The following is an 18,268-nucleotide window of genomic DNA, read 5'->3' as shown; positions in this document are numbered from 1 at the left end:
GGGGCGCTAGCCAGTACTTTCTGGGTTTGCTGTAGGCAGGGCAGACAAACATAATGTGAAGCTCATCTTCCTTATAAGTATTACAGCTTGGGCACATCGTATCACCACCATTGTGCCACTTGTGGGTGAATGTTCTGGTGGGCAGAGTACTTAGCCTCCATTGTACGTATAATTTTCTTGCAAGGATGGGAAAAATAAGGTCCATGAAGCTTTCAAAGGCATAACAGTTTTTAAATTCCAGAAACCGATTTGTGAGGGTGCCGCTGTTTGGCTCATTCAGCAGGATAGAGAGTCTTTTTTCTTTGTACATTTGGACCAGTTTTTTGTGTGGAACCCTTCGACAACTCTTTTCGGGATCCTCCCAGAGTTCGGATAAGTTCATGAGGTGCAGTTCCTTTTTTATAAAAGCAAGCCAGGGAATTTTGTCATTTTGATTCGGGTTCATGACATGAATAAGGTCCTGCCTGTAATGCTGGAGTTCATTAGTGGACCATAACCTATGCCAGAACCTCACCGGCTTTGACTCTAACTCCCCAGTAATAGAGGGAAGGCCCAAGTCTAGTCTCAGCGGCAAGAGCGGTGTGCCTCGCGGGAGAGCCAAGAGGCGTCTAACAAAGTTGTTTTCCACTCTTGCTAATTCTTGGCCAGCTTTGTGCCCCCATAATTCGCTCCCATATGTCGCAGCTGCCTTGGCTTGGGTTTGGTACAGTTCAAGTGCTGGGCTAATGGGCTTGTAGGTTGAGGTGTTTACTTCCTTCAATATTGCACCCGATAGTTGGGACAGTTTAAGGCGTGATCTCATTATCTGGGGGACCCAGGATAAGTTTTCCTGCAACGTTACTCCCAGATACAGGAAGGTAGTTACCCTCTCAAGGCTGGCAGTGCCCAGGGTGGGATTGGGTCTGGCTTTTTTGGGGGGATTAAATATCATGAATTTGGTCTTTTCTGTATTGATCTCAAGACCGTGTTGGCTACAGAAAAGACCAAATCCGTCCAGAATCCTCTGAATTCCCATTGGGGATTTGGATAGGAGGAGGGTATCATCGGCAAACATAATTGCCGGAACCCTCCTTCCTGCCAGGCGTGGGGCATCATTGTCCTTAACCCTTTCTAGGTGAATATAACATTGTTAATAAAGAGGCAAAACAGGGTCGGTGCCAGGACACAACCCTGCCTCACCCCTCTACGAACAGGGAACCTGGATGACAGTCTTCCGTCCCTCCCACACCTGACCTGTGCATATGTGTTATCGTGGAGCCTGATTATAATATTTAGTATCTGAGCAGGTACCCCTAGCTTTTCCAAGACCTCCCATAGTTTCTTACGTGGGACTAGGTCAAAGGCTGACTTCAGGTCTACGAACACCATGTACAGCCTTCCCCCCTCTATCCTTACCGTCTTCCAGTAGAGCAGGACGAGGCAGAAAATCTGGTCCATGGTGGACGTATTTTTCCTGAAGCCAGCCTGGAGGGGACTCAGAATATCATTGGACTCCACCCAATCCAACAGCATGTCATCTGCGTATATTGAAAATAAGTGATAAACCCAGTCAACGCAGATACCGAGCTAGGCCGCCGATTTCCGAAGAGTCAGGGCCAGCGGTTCCAATGCTAGCACAAACAACAGGGGGGACAGGGGACACCCCTGCCTTGTGCCACGATGTATAGTATATGTATCAGAAATATAGTGGCCCGTACAGGCTCTAGCCGTCGGAACCGTGTACAATAAGCGGACCCATTTTAGATACGTGTCCAGAAATCCCAAAACGCTGCAACGTCGCAAACATGAAATCCCATGACAGGGAATCAAACGCCTGCCAGAAGTCTATTGCGATACACCCAGCGTGGCGGTGGGCCTGCGAGGTAGTCGCCATTACTGCGTGCAACCGCAGAGTGTTAAGCGACGTACTGCGGTTTTAGAGAAATCCGAACTGATCACTGTGGATAAGTTCAAGCAAATAACCTTTGAAGTGAGAACCTTTACAATATAGCAACACCGTGTCAGATCACAAAGTGATGTGAGGCAAATACCTAGGCCAAAAACTGGTAACATTTTGGCACAACCTGCTTTACAATCCACAAAAGGGATAGAAGAGAAGAAGTAAATGTAAATGTAAATGTAGACGTATTTGTAAAGCGCACTGATACCCCGGCAAGCAGTGTGTCCTGGCGCTGTACTCATACCGCTAGGGAACCCGTCCTGGCTTTTCCCCGTGAAATGTCCACTCCTGGGCATCCCCGGGGTGCAACCAGGCATCCCCAGCGCTGTAGGGGGCCGTTGTGGAGGCTAAGCAAGCTATTGCCCAGAGTTGCAGCGTGGGACCCATGATTAGAATAGGCACTGAGGCGAGAATATCCAGTCAGCGGAATTAATGAGCCAGAGACCCGCCGAGGCGGGAATCGAACCCTGGTCCCTGGCCAGAACTCTGCATCAAGGTCTGCCGCTCTAACCATTGAGCCACACTCAAGTGTACTTTCGATTAAGCCTTTTCCACGGGATGTTGTTCTTTCTCCATTCTAAAGAAGAGAAAGGAGGTTTAGTAGTAATCTGGCAAAAAAGTCATGGTTTGCCACCATAGTGTCAATCAAAGGCACATGACCCTGAGACCGAAAGAGGGAGAGAAGAACAGACAGGATTGGAAGAGGTGAATGATGCATAGTATAACTAGATCCCACATTAATCAAATCTGAGTTCATGCCAATCTGAGCTTCTCCTCCTGGTGAGACATCTCCAAATCCTAACCATTCAAAGGGCTACATTTCATTGAGGGATTACTGTGTAGATGTACAATGCCAATGATGACCTTCTACTTCAAATACGAACAAAAAATAATATGAAAACTAACCAGTACTTGCCCACGATCAAGACTCCCACCAGATCAACAATTTTATGAGAGCTACTTTTAATTTACAAGGGGCAAAGTCATAACATGTGCAAGAATGAATTCAGACATTTCTTTAGAAACCCCTCTACCCTTCTTTGAAAGACCTCTGAGTCTCAGATAGTACAGATGGTGAGGTGCATAATAGGGATTATAGCCCGTGCAAAATGTAGGTATCCTATGTCCGAATTCACATGTAGCCACTCAAGGAGTGTTGTCCTATAAAGTGGTCACAAGCAATAAGCTATTGCCAGGGTCTGGTGTTGATAACGCCAGGGATCAGAATTTACTAAAACTGCAAAATACCTGGGCAAAACCCTTGCAGACCAGCATGCTCAAAAGCATCTCAGTTGGGTGGTGTTCACAAATGAAGATGTTTCATAAAGGCATTTAGACTGTGAAGGAGACGTCTTCAAACCAGATAAAACGGCCTTAGCACACGTAGCATTTAAAGCATTCCGTTCATACAAGGTGGCCCTAATGTGCACATACAACATGAAAGAGAGGTAAATGCTTAATTTGTCAAGAATAGCACATTAAATTTGGCACTGGGGTGACCGTAGACAAGTAAAGTGTCATATGCGAGCATGTTCTGGGATTAGACCTTGATTTTGCAAATATATAAATAATACTTTACAGAGAAACAAATTATTATAATGTATGTAATGGAGATATGCGTTGGGTCACAAGGAAGTACCAACTTATGATGTAATAAGACCACATTCAGGCAAGGTTTTATGTTTAAACTCTGTCCCATTACCAATTTTTGACCTGAAGCCTCAGAAATCCGATACCTCCATTTGCCAGATATTATTAAAGAGACAAACTTCCTCAATCAGGGTGTGCTTTGCTGGCAAGTGGAAACTATATCAAAGCACTGTATTTCCAGTGTAGTGGCCGTCACTCCAAGACATTACTAGATATTTGCTAATACTTCATTGATCTGGGTTGGCATCTACGTCGTTTTTTTGTTTTTTTTTGCCATTGGGTAGCAGATGCTGGGTGTTTGCAAGAAAGACAATAGTCTTTAGTTCTTAAAATCAAAACTTGTATAGAGGGTCATTTGAAAATAATTATACCTACATTTGCTCTTAAAGTTTTTCTCACACCCCTTAGGATTTCCTGCATTCCTTTCAATTTAAGAAATTGTCAGGCAATTGTGTTTTTGGGGGCCGTCACTTCACTACATTTCGCAGGGTTTGTGAATCGCAGACATTAACAATAAATGAACCTTATTTGTAAGGGTAAAAGGATAGAGTACTGTCATGGACAAATCCTATGTAACTCTAGGATAGTTTCACCATTTCTCAGTGAGTTGCCTTCACTTTGGAAGACATTGCAAATGCTGCAGAGGTCTCTTCATAACTGCACTACAGTGACAAACCTTTTTGATATACAAAACATTTGTTTGTTGCTTTTTCACTACCAAATCAAGGGACATTTCCAAGCCTGGGATTGTGTGATGGATTGCCCGCTACCAATTCTGCCTTTAATGCGACCACTAGTTTTGTATTCCATATTAAAGAAGCCTGCAAACAGTGTCATTCGTAGGAAAATTAGCTTTAAGCTTAAATATCTAACACAACCACATGGATGTCTGTAAACATATTCATAAAACACTACTGTGTATACATGGCAGAAGGGAACTCTTAAGTGGGCAAATACTTCTGAAAACTCTATTTGCATCCTCTTCTTCCACATAATGCCAGTCTCCACTGGAGTTGTTCACAGTGCTTTACAGTCTTTGCACAGTATGTGAATATGCGGTAGGCTTATGGTGCGGAAAATGTTACTTTGCTTTTACCACTATTTTGTTGATTATGTTGCCGATTCACATGTGATCCTCTTACCTCCCAGGGCCTGAGAGTTCTGACAAGTTTGTTTTTCATAGTAGAATACATATTAATAACGCAATGGGTGGGGCTTTAATTTGAGGAAAAGTCTTCTGTTATACGTTTTATTTTCAACTTTAGGGATGTAATCAATAGTTGATCCTATGACTCCAGAAGTTGAAGAAATATTTATGTAAAAAAATATTATCACCGGAATTGGGGTAAGATTATGCGCAGCCTTTCATACCATACATGGTTTCACTTAAAAATCTGGTCCCATTAGTGGGTACATACTAATACCCTTCTCCCTCTCCTGCTCTTTTAGCTCTCTCATCTTTGGATTCAGCCACTGTGGTATCGCATAGATTTGACCATATTAGTAACTGAATGGATTCTGTCACTGACCACCATTATATTTATTTATTCATGTATTATAGTTCTTTACCAACTGTACTGACACTGGAGTTATACTACTTACAACACTTTGAATGTTGTTATGCTGACGCTTAACAATGAGCTGAAATGTTGATTAGTAGGACCGCGGAGATAATTCTTGAATGTATTTTAACTTTTCAATGTTACAAATCTCTCTCTTGTGGTCTCCACGCGTGTTGGGTGTCTATTTACATTATAGTGTGCTCTATTGGATTTTTGAGATGTACGTCTATCCTATACGTTCCAGTCTAATAACTACTGGCGTCGTTTCTGAACTGTTAACTTTTGGGTCTAACTGGCGTTGACTATGGGGGGGCTTTGGGTTGCATTCAGACGGGAGCATTTTACTTGCGGGTCATTATAATGTTGGTGATATGTGTACAGGTATGTTGGGTGGGGGGGGGTGTGACAGTTTCTACGGGCCTTTCCGGATTCCCCAGTGTTAGTATAGTCTGTTATGGGGTGTTACGGGTGTGTGGCTGGTTGGGACATTTGGTGTGTTTTTGTTCGGGCGTGTTCCGAGTCGTTTGAACCGCCTGGGTCTGGGGTGCAGTGGGTGGTTCGTTGTGTGCTGTCTGTTTGAATTGGTGTAGGAGTAGAGTCCATTCCACAGATATGTGGTGCTTGCGTGTCCCTCTCACATCTTCATTTCTAATCGCTTCCTCTTCTGCTGCTCCCCATTTATTCACTGCACCCACCCAGGCTGCCATAGGAGATCCTGCTGGGGCACGCTAGTAGATGGCTATTCCTCTCTTAGCAGTATTGCCAGAGACATGAAGCGTACCTGCACTTTGTGTGAATTCCGCCTCTGGAATACTCCCAATGTGCTAGACTCCCATGTGTTCATGTCTGGTAGGCCTGTGGTTTTCCGTAATGCCTCATGTATGGAACTCCAGTATGGTTGCATTGTGGGACAACTCCAGAAAATATGCTGGAAGTCTGCATCAGGGGCCCGGCAGCAGGGACATAGGATCTACGTGTATGGGTAATACCTTTGGAGAAGCGCTGGTGTTAAATATGCCCCATGTAGGATGTAGAATTGTAGGTTTTTAAAGCGTGCAATTTGGGATACTTTTTGGTTACTCTATTGCTTGTTCCCACTCTTTGTCATGTAATGGTCATCCTAGTTCCTCTTCCCATGTCTGTCGCAGTGAGTCCAGTGGTTTGACTATGAGTTCTTGTACAGCTTTGTAGAGCCAAGTGACTAAGTGCCTGTCCTCACCCATGTGGAGGATTGTGTGCAGTACTGGCTGTGTTGTGGGTTCCCCTTCGGTTAGGTCTCTTAAGGGCAGCAGTTGGTGGTGATTTGTCTTTGGGGTAGGAATTGCCCTGGCGGAAGGTCATACTCCTGCATTAATTGATTGAACGGACTTAGTTGTCTGTCATCAAATGGGGATTCCACCTTGAGAAAGAGTGATCTGTCCATACCTGCACTGTACTTGCTGTGTAATATCTTTCATTTCTAGGCAGTCCTATCAGAGGTAGCAGTGGAGAGTAGAGGGTCTTTCTTGCGGACATACGATGTATCCTCATTATGCATCTGCAGGCTATTGACACCTGTAGTGGGTATGTTCGCATGGGTCTGGTGCCGGGTATTAACAAACAACGGATTGCCAGCACCGCTATAGGCCCAACATCGGTATTGGTTTCTACTAAGTAACGCTCCTCGGTCCAGTGAGAGAGCGACTGCAATTGTGTGGCTAGGAAATATGCCTCGATGGATTGGTCTTGAAGTCCCCACCGGTCGGGCTGCAATTGTAATTTGGACAGAGCAACCCTATGCCGGCCTGTGCCCCAAAAAAGGGACATAAGTAACGAGTTTAGTTCCCGAAAAAAAGTACAGGGGAGATGAATGGGAGGTTAGCAAAGTGGTATAGTAATCTAGGGACTATTATCATTTTAGCCAAAGCCACTCATCCAATTGGGGCCAGGGGAAGAGTCTTCAAAAAACATACCACCTCCCTTATCCCTGCCAGTGCTTTGCGATGGTTTCCCGCATATATGTCAGTGGGGGAGTGGTATATCCGGACTCAGAAGTATTGAGGGGCACTTTCACTCTAGGCGACAGTCTGATCTCTTATTGTGATGTTCTGGGGGGTGAGACCCGAGCTTAGCGGATTACTTGTGGATTTATCCCAATTTACTTTGATTCCTATAGCCTCTGCAAATTCTGTCAGTGTTGTCCAGATTGGAGTCAAGTCTGCTGTGATGTCACGCATGTACAATAATAGGTCATCTGCATACAGGAATACGCTGTGAGTGGTGCCTGCTATTGGGATACCCCAGTTCTCTCCCGCCTGGCGTAGGCGAATCACTAGTGGTTCCACTGCCATGGCGAACAGTAGAGGGGTGAGGGGTCACCCCTGCCTTTTGCCCCTCACCACTTTGAATGCGGCTGATATATATAGTCCTATTTGCACTCTTGAGGTGAGATTTGTGGGTAATAGTTGCATATACGCCAGTAGGGTGGGGCCTATTCCTGCCCGTTGAACAACTGTGGCCATGTGCGGGTATCAACAGCTTTCTCCTTGTCCAGAATCAAGCATGCAGCTCTTGGATAGGTAATGCTTCCTCTGTCCTGAACGTGGAACAGCCTTTGTATGTTCTGAAATGCTTTTCTATCTGGAACAATTCTGGGTGGATCAGTGGGGGGAGGATTTGTGTATTTCAATCTGCTAGTATCTTCCCCAGGATTTTACAGTCCGCTGTCAATAGTGTTATGGGTCTGTATGAGGCCAGGAGTTTTGGGTCTCGGTTCGGTTTCGGGAATGTCACAAGCATGGATTCCCTGAGTGACCCCAGGAGTTCGCCCTTCTCTAATGCTTCGTCATAAATTTGTCAGGTGGCCTACAAGTCTGGCAGAGAAGGTGCTATAATAATGAGTAGAAAGACGTCCATTCCAGGGACTTTATTGCTTGCCAGGGCTTGGATTGCTTGGGATATGTTTGTGGATGCTATCTTTGTGTCCAGGGAGGTCTTATCCAATGGTGAAATTTGTGCTATACTCGGGGTATCTAGGAAGTGTTCCAGTGCCCTCTGGTTGCTCAGTGTTGGATTTTTATATACCCCTGAACAGTAGTTTTGGAAGAGTTGTAATATTTCTGCCTGTGAGCTGATCGACTTTCTGGTCGGGTCTACTATCTCTGTGATTGGTTTTATCTCTGTATCTTGCCGAGCCAAACAGGCTAGGAGCGTCCCGATTCTGTTGCCCTCCCTATGTGCCCTTGCCGCATGTACCTTAAAATTATATCTAAGCAGGTCCAGTAGGGTCGCTGTGTATGCCGTTTTGGCCTCCGCCCCTGGGTCGGGGTTGCCGTGTACACATCCCCTTCTTTGGTTATAGTTGCCAATGTGGTTTCTGCTTTTTGTAGAGCCTGTTCCAATGTTCTCCTAAGTCTCATTATTTGTCTTATGTGCTCTCCCGTGGCAACCATCTTAAAGGCGTCCCATTCGAGCAGCCTGGAAGCTGTTGTACCCTGGTTTGTTGTCAAGTATTCCTGTATGCAGTTTCGCTGCTCATGCCAGAACGCCTTTTCCAGGTGGGTAGTGGGGAAGGGGGGTCTCCACCTAAAGGGTTAAGATGTGTGCTTCATGGCTTGAAAGGACCAGGCCTAGGTAGTGAGAGTGCTGAATTTTGGGGACTATTGTTGCGGTGCAGAGAAATCTGTCTAGCCTTACCCATAAATTGTGGGGACAGAGTGAAACGAGTAGATCTTGGTGTTTGGATGTCAGACTCTCCATGCATCTGTGAGCGCCCAGTGTGAAATTCAGGACCGGTAGCATTCTGTCTGTTTATGAGCTGGGACATGTGCGGGAGGGGGATGGGATCTATCTAGAATGAGGTCTAGCAAGCAGTTGTAGTCGCCCCCTAGTATCCATGGTATGGAAGTGTATTGGGCTAGGACCCCAGTGAGGTGATCTCAAAATTTGACTTTCTCTGTGTTTGGAGCCCAAATGCTGCCTATATGTATTGGTTGCCCCTCTAGGATTGTATATCTCCCTTCTTTGTCCACCGTTCCCCTGATTTCCTGAAAGGTAGTTCCGGTCTGAGCCAAATCAAGGTACCTCTGTGGAGAAGTGTGGCTCACTGGTTAGAGCAGGCAGACCCTGAAGCAGAGGTCAGACCCGGGACCAGGGTTCAATTCCCGACGCGGCAGGGTCTTGAGCTCAAATGTCCATGGACTCGATAATTCTCGCTTCGGTGCCTGACCTAATCATGGGTTCACACTGTGCAACTCTGGGCATTAAGCTTGCTTAATCTCCACAACGGCCCCCCCGCGGCGGGATGCCTGGCTTTCACCTTGGGGATGCCCTGTAGGGGCTATCTCACAGGGAAAAGCCAGGACGGGTTCCCAAGGCAAGCGCGGAGATACCCCTTCGGGGGTCGATTCTGGCGCTGTATAAGAAACATAATAATAATAATAATAATAATAATAAAGGCATAGTATGTTGTGGTGCATAGGGCCCCCGCTATTTCCTGTGCAGGCGCTCCGACTCTAGCACTGTTAAGTGTGTTTCTTGTAGCAGAGCTATCTCCGCTCGCTGCCACTTAATGTAGGAGTAGATGGCATACCTCTTGCTCGCTGTGTGCATGCCCCTAATGTTTAGCGTAATGAAACTAATGTCCGTGTTTATGGTCTTGTTAGTCGTGTTATGACATCTATGGGGCCCAGGACGCTGCGCTCTGGGAGTGTAGTAGTGCCTGGTCTCCCCCTGTTTTGGGGTTGATTCGTATTATGTGATTGTGCTACCTGCCTGTAGGGTTTATTTGGTAGTGGGAGAGTGATTCAATTGGGTGAAGGGGTGAAACATTGCAAAGGGAGTTGGTCTCAACTTAGTTGACCTATAGCTCGCATTATGTACATACTCTAGTGCATTGTTTGAGGGGTTGTGGCTTCTTGCTTATGCTATATGTGGTCTGTGTGGCCCATTCCAGCTGTTGAGTGTAAATGTGGTGCTGACTGAACCCCTATGTGTCCCCATATTGCACCTTTTGATGACTGCGCATTCTCACTGCATTGTGCACTTGACAAAAAATGAGCTTGAAACTATATCAGTGTCGCTCTGTGGGGTATAGGGAGCCCGCTGGGTGCATTGGGGGCATATACACAATTATGAGTCTCTCAGATAAATGTGTTCGCCGTCTGTGGGGTCACCGCTGGTGGGGTTATTGAGCCCTCCCAGGAGTTATTTGTGTTGCTTTGCTTATGTCCTCTTCCGATGTGAAGAGGTCGGGCCTCTCTCCCCGTCTGAGCTCCCTGCTATTGGGCCCAGTTCCGCTGCCACCTGTAGTGCCTTCCGAGGCTACGCAATTATTTGCTCTAGATCCTGGAGGGGGTTAGTGGGGAGGGGGGGGGCTCTGCATGTTGTCCCTGATTGTGTTCCTGGTTGTTTCAGGGTTGTGTTTTTCTATTGTCTGTTTGCTTCTGGACTCTCAAGTGTGGTTTCCCTGGACACTTTGCCTTGTAGGTGTTCTTGTTCTGCCCAGTCATATGCATGCATCCTTTGGATATGTGAACAAGCTTGTGCGGCCTTCGTGTATAATTTTGAGGCGAACAAGTAGGAGTATTGAACATCTCTTTATTGTAGCATGCTCTCGACCCCAGGAATGAGGCACGTTGTTGTTGTACCGCCCGGGAGAAGTCGGGGAACAGCATGACCTGCTTGTCTTCCTCCCGATATGGACCCTGTTGCCTGGCTGCCCTGAGCAACGCGTCCCTATCAAGATAATGTAGAAGTTTCAGCAGCAGTGGTCTGGGTGGGGACCCCGGAGGCGGTCTGTGCTCCGGAACCCGGTGCACCCTTTCCACCAAGAAGTATGTGGTCAGTTCCGATGCCTAGGTAAATGATTTGAGGCAAGTCTCTCCGTACCCTATGGGATCAAGGCCTTCTGTGACCTCCGGTAGGTTCAGAACTCTAATGTTACTTTGTTTTGAGTGTCCCTCCAAGTCATCTGTTCTTTCTTCTAAGATCTTGACTCGAGATTGAAGGCCTCTCAATGTTTCCTGCTGCGACTTGATTTGGGGTTCTGTAGTCTGGATGTTTTTCTCTCCATGCATTACTTTGTCCGCCAATTCACGATGATCGTCTCAGAGCAGTTTGAGATCTGTGGCCAGTGCTATGAATCTGTCTTCCTATATGGTGGCTCTGGAAGGTTCTATGGCCGACAGCACACTCTCTATCTTGTTGGACATTGATGCCGTGGTGTTGTATCCCCCTCCGTCTGGGTATCCATAACCTCTGGGGAGGATTGTCTCGTGTGGGCTGGTGTTTGTGAGGCCCCGTTAGGGTGCTATCTCCCCATGTTTGGGTTAAGTGAAGGAGAAACTGTTCTCTTTTAGCCGGCTTGTTTGATGCTTGGTGGTGGGTGGACATCCTGGCTTCCTTGGTGGGCCCCTTGCTTCCGTACAGTGTTCACTCTAGCGATTGTAGGTTTTATGCTACTTCAGAATACTTCCCTCGGTACTAGTTGCTCAATGAGATTTGCCCCCTTTGCGATTCTGGTTGTTTGCTCTGTTGTCTTGTCTCCTGAGGTATCGTTCTGTGCAGCATTAGGTATGTTAAGATGGCGGCAGGCTGTGATCCTCCACACCTTGTAGTATGTTTCGGTATTTCTTGTGTGCTGTTCACTAGTTTTCTTTCTCGCAGTGGTTTGATGTTACCGTTCTCTTCCCCTCTCCCTCCTCTTGATTGACTCTCCCCTGTGAGGTTTCACCCTTAGGCCTTTGTTCCTTCACCTTTCGCGCCTCAAGATCTTGTGCCGATCAATCAGGTTCTTAAGTGGGGTTGGGGAGGAGGGTGGGTGGTAAACAGCTCACCAGAGACTTCCTGGTTACCATCTGGGGCTATTTGGTTTGGGGAGACTTCCACCCTTGTAAAGTCTCTTCTTCGTTTTAGTGCGGGGTCTTTCGCTGTTACTGTCGATCACGAGTGGCAACGCCTCCAGGCAGCTCTCCTCTCAGTTTGCACCCGCCTGGCCACCCCCGCTGCCGGCTCTAACTTGGTGCTCACCTCTGGTTACGGCTGTGAGGTGTTCCCTCGGTACGGGCAGGAACTATCCTATCTGGCTCTCCGCGGCTGCTGCTGCTTCGGGCATTGTGAGATTGGCGCCGCAATCAATGCTCCGCCTCATCGCCTCAGTTGGGCCGTTATTCAGTCTCGGGGAGCTGCCATGTTGGATGTGGTCTTCACCCCACTCAGCACTTTTCCAGCTTGCAGTGCCTACCTCGCTCCTCAATTCCGGTTCTCACTGCCGATTGGGGATGCCGCTGTAATTGACTCCATCCCCGGTTTACCTTTGGAACTTCACCAGCACCAATAATTGTTAATATTGAGCCTCTAGCAGACACGTCCGCCATCGAGACTCTCTTGCCCATGCCCCCCATGTGCTTAGAGGACTTATGATTGGTGCAGCACCTGCTGCACCATTTAAATCATGACCCTATTGCCTGTAAGGTAACCACACTTGTGACTGCCAGTTTAATATTAAATATATTGTGATATTTGTTGTTTAGAGGGATTCCTAGAGCTTAGGGCCTGGTGTCGCTGCACTATTGAAATCATGGCCCTAGAACCTGCAAGGTAACTAACTGCACTTGTGACTGCTTATTTAGTAGTTGGATATTGCAATGTTGGGGTTTAGAGGAGTTTTAACAACTTTTAGCCCCGGTGCCACTGCACCTGCTGCACCATTGAAATCAAGGCCCTAGTGCCTGCTAGATAGCTGTACTTGAGACTGACTGTTTAGTTGTAACATGTATTAAAATTCGGCACTTAGTGGGGTCCCTGGAGCCTTTGGTCCCGGTGCCACTGCACCGGCTGCTACATTCATTTCAAGCCCCTTTTAACTCCAGATAACTGCACTTGTGACTGCCTGTTTTAGTAGAAAATGTAGCAATTTTTGGTGTTCAGCAGTGGGGTACCTAGAGCTTTTGGTCTTTGTGCAGCTGCATCTTCTGCACCATTGAAATCATGACCCTGTTGTCTGCAAAGTAACCGCACTTGTGACTGCCTGTTTAGTTTTAAATGTTAACAATACTATGGGTTTTGTGGGGTCTCTGGAGCTTTTGGCTCCAGTGCCACTGCATCTGCTGCACCATTCAAATCAAATCCCTTTTAACTGTAAGGTAACTGCAATTGCCATTGTGACTGCCTGTTTTAGTACTCAAATGTAGCAATATTACGTGTTTAGAGGAGTTCTGCAAGGTAACTGCACTTGTGTCTGCCTGTTTAGTAGTAAAATATAGTAGAGCTCTTGTATTTTTAACATGGAATGTTTATTACAACATTTAGAATTTGAACATAATGACCAAATAGATCAAGTTGAAAAATGCAATGCGCTAATGCCTACACAGTGCAAAGAAAGGTATTCAGGTATAAATATGATATGCCACTAATGTCCTCAGGCCAAGGCATCTGCTTTACACAGCCAAGTAAGCTAAGCAAGCATTCTGCGTTTTCTGTGGAAGAGATCTTATTTTGACAGTGAATGGGGCTTGAACAGCTTTAGTAGAAGTATTGTAAACGTGTGCAGCCAGCGGAAGTGAACAAAGAAAAGTTTCACACAGAAGCAAATAAACACAGTAATTTGGCTTTGGGAACTAACAAGAGCCCTCTTTAAAGATAAATAGAATAGATTTCACAAGCACAGCACTAGCTCGGTGCAGGCGAAATTTAAAAATTAACAGGGTTTCAAGAGTGAGCGTCCTCTGTGCAGCTAGTAGGATGGTGCGCTCAAAACCACTCTAACATCTAGGTTGCTTCGCTGATGCTACATGCCCCAGATTGGGTATTTTTAGACCTTACTTTAGGGCTAAGTACGGGATGGGGTCGGATTGGCTGATAGAGCATGGTAACATGACACATTTGTTCTCAAATTTGGCCCATTGTTCTTTAAATCTTTGTGTGTGTGTGTGTGTGTGGGGGGGGGGGTTCTACATACCATTGCTGTTTCCTTTATTTGCTAAAAAATCCAAATCCTTTGTAAATACATTTGTAACATCAATAGTTGTTCTGTACAACGTCAACCAACTAAGTACTTTTACACTTGAAGTGATTATAATTTTTTTATTGCGTTTCGCAGCGCTAGTATGTGTATTCATGCTTATCCATTGTTTTTTGATCATTTAGTTTTGTTTGTACTAGTTACCAGCAGGAGTGTGGTTGTTTATGGTTTGGTAGAGGTGCTAGTACAGAGAGTTTTGCCAGATCTGACATCCCCCACTGTTAGCACTTCCACAGTATCTTTAGTCTGTGTCCAACTTGATGTCATAGTTTTTTTATCCCCACATTTACTCTTTGCTTTATTGGTCCCTGCTATCTGAGCAATACAGGCTAAGTTGATTAACACATCATCTTCTTAGGAATGTATGGTTCCATAAATTCCTCAGCTGTCTCTAGTGATATAAATATATATGTAAAAGAACACACACTAACTCTCAACCTACACGTCATGTTGCAACTGCAATTTAATGACAAAAGACTCCTTGAAACCAGCATTAAACGCTATCTAATGGCAACCCACATGGTGTGGAGAAGTGTGGCTCACGGTGTAGAGCAGGCAGACCCGGAAGCTGAGGTCAGACCCGGGACCAGGGTTCAATTCCCGACACGGCAAGGTCTTGAGCTCAAAATGTCCATGGACTCGATAATTCTCGCTTCGGTGCCTGACCTAATCATGGGTTCACACTCTGCAACTCTGGGCATTAAGCTTGCTTAATCTCCACAACGGCCCCCCGCGGCGGGATGCCTGGCTTTCACCTTGGGGATGCCCTGTAGGGGCTATCTCACAGGGAAAAGCCAGGACGGGTTCCCAAGGCAAGCGCCGGGAAACCTCCGGGTAGCTGTGCGCTCAATAAATGCAATAATAATAATAATAATAACCATCCTCCAAATACCATGACGTTGACTAAAAGCCCACCCAACCAGAGGCAACGGAAAAAAAGCACGCTAGGCTATGGAAAGTTGATCCATAGGCGGGCTTTTTAGAAGATATTGTGGACTCCTGGTCAACAATGTCATGCCAGTCCCACTGTTTTAAAGTTTATTCAAAAAAATGTGTCCTTAAGCAAAGATAACAACCAGTTCCAGTATCAATAAGCTTTCTTCAATATGTGTAAAAGATATTTCAGTACCAGCATGGGGCCCTAAATAATTGCAGGGCCTAGGGAATGAAACTCTCTCTGACCCCTCCTACTTTTGGTTCTGCCAAAACCAACTCTCTATTTCTTTTTAATTTGTTGAAGACGAGAGTGTTTGCATCAGCTGAAGGAATCTGTAGCAAGACCCAAACATGGAGTGTGTCTATGGGTGTTGATGTTATTTTTGCTAGTTTCCATCATTGTAACTTGGGTGACGATTACATTTATCAACATCACAAAATAAAATGATGGACAGAGTGTTGAAACTTGCTCACTGCGCCACTGGATTCAAACTAGACTGGTTGATATGGGGTGAAAACTGTGAAACCGGTCCTAGGATGCTTGTTTCCGGTTTAGAGAGGACCTGGCTTGGCAGTTCAGGCTGGATTATTACCATGGGAATCGGGGTCAAGACTGATTTGCATATAGCTGGGTCCAAACTGAGGTGACATGGTGAGCACAATATCGATGAATTAGACCCAGTTCGGTGACTTGGTGTGAATGTTTAAAAAGTTTCAACACTCCATTTATTTTATGACGTTACGTTTATCAACCATGCAGACCTTTAAAAACTGATACTACGTTCTTGCTGTGCACTTGGTAGGTGTTTAACTTTGTGTCTGAGCGATGATAAATAACTACAGACTTACGAACAAAGTTAATGATTCTCGAAATGTGAGGAAAGTGAATCCTGTTTAACAGAAGTCAGAATCGTCGAACAGATACCAAAGTTTAAGAGTCCTTAATAGATCTAGATGGCCTTGTTCCTAAATAGCCTGATCTTAGACGTGTTCACTGAAGATGCAAAGTTTTTAAAAAACGCATGCATTTTGTCACTTTTAAATACAAAAGGCAGGCATAAGTGACCGAATGGAAGCTTGGTGTGGCGCCAATAACGTTAGAAATGCCTTTAAATCCATCATTGGGCAAATAGTTGACGTGCTTTAAAGTCGAATATCATTTCAGAGGCTTCTTCCAATGTGTTGTGCTCTTTTCTGTGGGGAGAATAGAATCCTGGAGAATTTCTGTGCTACTCTTCTCTAATTTTTTTTAATGTTTTTAATTTTATTTAGTATGATAAAGCTGTGCATTTCTGGTGGCTCCTGACAGACCTTCGTTTGCTGTTTTACAGATAGCATCTGCTCTGTGGTGGTACTATGTATCAAAAGGAGTTGAATACTTGGACACGGTGTTTTTCATCCTAAGAAAAAAATTCAACCAGATAAGTTTCCTTCATGTGTATCACCACTGCACAATGTTTACTCTGTGGTGGATAGGAATCAAATGGGTCGCCGGAGGACAATGTAAGTATCCTAATTAATTTTTCATTTTCTAATACACATACATATTTCATAATTGTAACTGAATGTACATAGGACATACTACTCATGATGAGGTATTAAAGTGCTTTATGTCGAGTAGCACTCCAATTCGGAGCACCAAGGTTACATGTTATTTGGTAGAAGATTTGTTTTGTTTCTGCTTCATGTTTTTAGATTGTGCATTCAAGACCTCTTGTATATAATTTAGTATATACTTATATCTGTATGTACTTTGTGAGACAAGTCCTAGGCCTGATCTCCGGAGCCCACAAAGTTTTGATAGAAAACGACCAGTAGAGGTCAGTAAAATACCAGAATTGGTTTCTTCTGAAGGACTTTATTTTTTGAATTTTTCTGCCAACTGCCTCTATTTAACTTTCTTGATAGAAAACGACCAGCAAAGGTCAGTAAACCAGAATTACTTCAGCATTCTCTAGATTCCAGTCCATAGAAAATGTCTTCCACCAGCACCCATAGACAATAATATTTTTTTCAAATCTTGTATTTTAAGTGATATGACCACAGAAGGCCCTGATTATATATTAAAAACGGAGCTTTGGACTATACCATTTCTTGCTGAGAGGCAATATTTCTCTCCATTTGTTCCCATCTCAGCCATGTCACGCTATTTGGTTCTTACTTTCCCTCCATGTTAAAGAACAGTAGATGTTTCAGCACCCAGGCTAATGTGCTGCATAGCTAAATACATATAAGGTCCCAAAGGCGAGACCGATTGCATTGCAAATGCTTGTTTGTTAATTGGGATACATTTTTGCTCACAAGATCGCATACCTTTGCTCCAGTTATTAAAAGAACTGGATCAATAGAGATTTGATTAATATATTTGTATGTATACCTAATTTTTAACCCCTGTGTGTTTATGTATTTCAAATCTAGCTTTAACACAATGGCACAGTCTATTAGAGGGAGGTACAGCACAATGGTAGAGAGGTTGGGAGATGGTTACAGTGCAAAACCAAAGGGGATGATGGACAGAGTGTTGAACATTGCAAGCACTCACCCCCAGTCAACTGATCTGGGTTTAATCCATCATCATTCTTTAGCTCACTCCGCCACCCCAGTTCAGACATGGCCATATGCGAATTAGTATGACCCTGTGCCTCATGGGAACAGTCCAGCCCGAACTGCCAAGCCATGTCTTCCCTGGACCGGAAACAAGCATCCTGGGACTGGTTTCTGGCTCATCAGCCAGGCTAGCTTGAATCCAGTGCCAATGTGAGCAAGGGACCCACATCTGGGCATACCCTGCCAACTTAGGGCGAACAAAGCAAAACCAAAGGGGATGATGGAGAGTGTTGAACATTGCAGGCACTCACCCCCAGTCAACTGATCTGGGTTTAAACCCGAAACCGGTCCCAGGATGCTTGTTTCCAGTCCAGGAAGGACCTGGCTTGGCAGTTCGGGCTGGATAGGTCCCATCGGGCACAGGATCAAGACTGATTTGCATATGGCTGGGTTCAAACTGGAATGGTATGGTGAGCAGAAAAACGATGGATTTAGGCCCAGATCTATGTACTGGGGTGAATGTATGACATTGTTCTGCATTCTGTCCGTCAACTGTGGTTTTTGCATTTGTCACCCTGGGTGGGACGGGTATGCTCAGACGTGAGTCCCGTGCTCTCCATGCCACTGGAATCA

The 18,268-nt window shown here is 45.3% G+C and overlaps 1 protein-coding gene across 1 annotated transcript in view; it reads left to right on the top strand.

The window, feature by feature from the left end:
* The window catches only part of ELOVL4 (ELOVL fatty acid elongase 4), a 184,402-nt gene that overhangs the window by 112,360 nt on the left and 53,774 nt on the right, over positions 1 to 18,268 (top strand). The window contains exon 4 of the mRNA XM_086926545.1: positions 16,420 to 16,591. Within this exon, the coding sequence (XP_086782671.1) occupies positions 16,420 to 16,591 (172 nt within the window). The remainder of the gene's footprint in view (positions 1 to 16,419; positions 16,592 to 18,268) is intronic.

This window comes from Lissotriton vulgaris, chromosome 6 (assembly GCF_964263255.1).
Source record: "Lissotriton vulgaris chromosome 6, aLisVul1.2, whole genome shotgun sequence".
Taxonomy (NCBI): Eukaryota; Metazoa; Chordata; class Amphibia; order Caudata; family Salamandridae; genus Lissotriton; species Lissotriton vulgaris.
The sequence above is the reverse complement of the archived record's forward strand: the minus strand, read 5'-3'. Positions and strand labels throughout refer to the sequence as shown.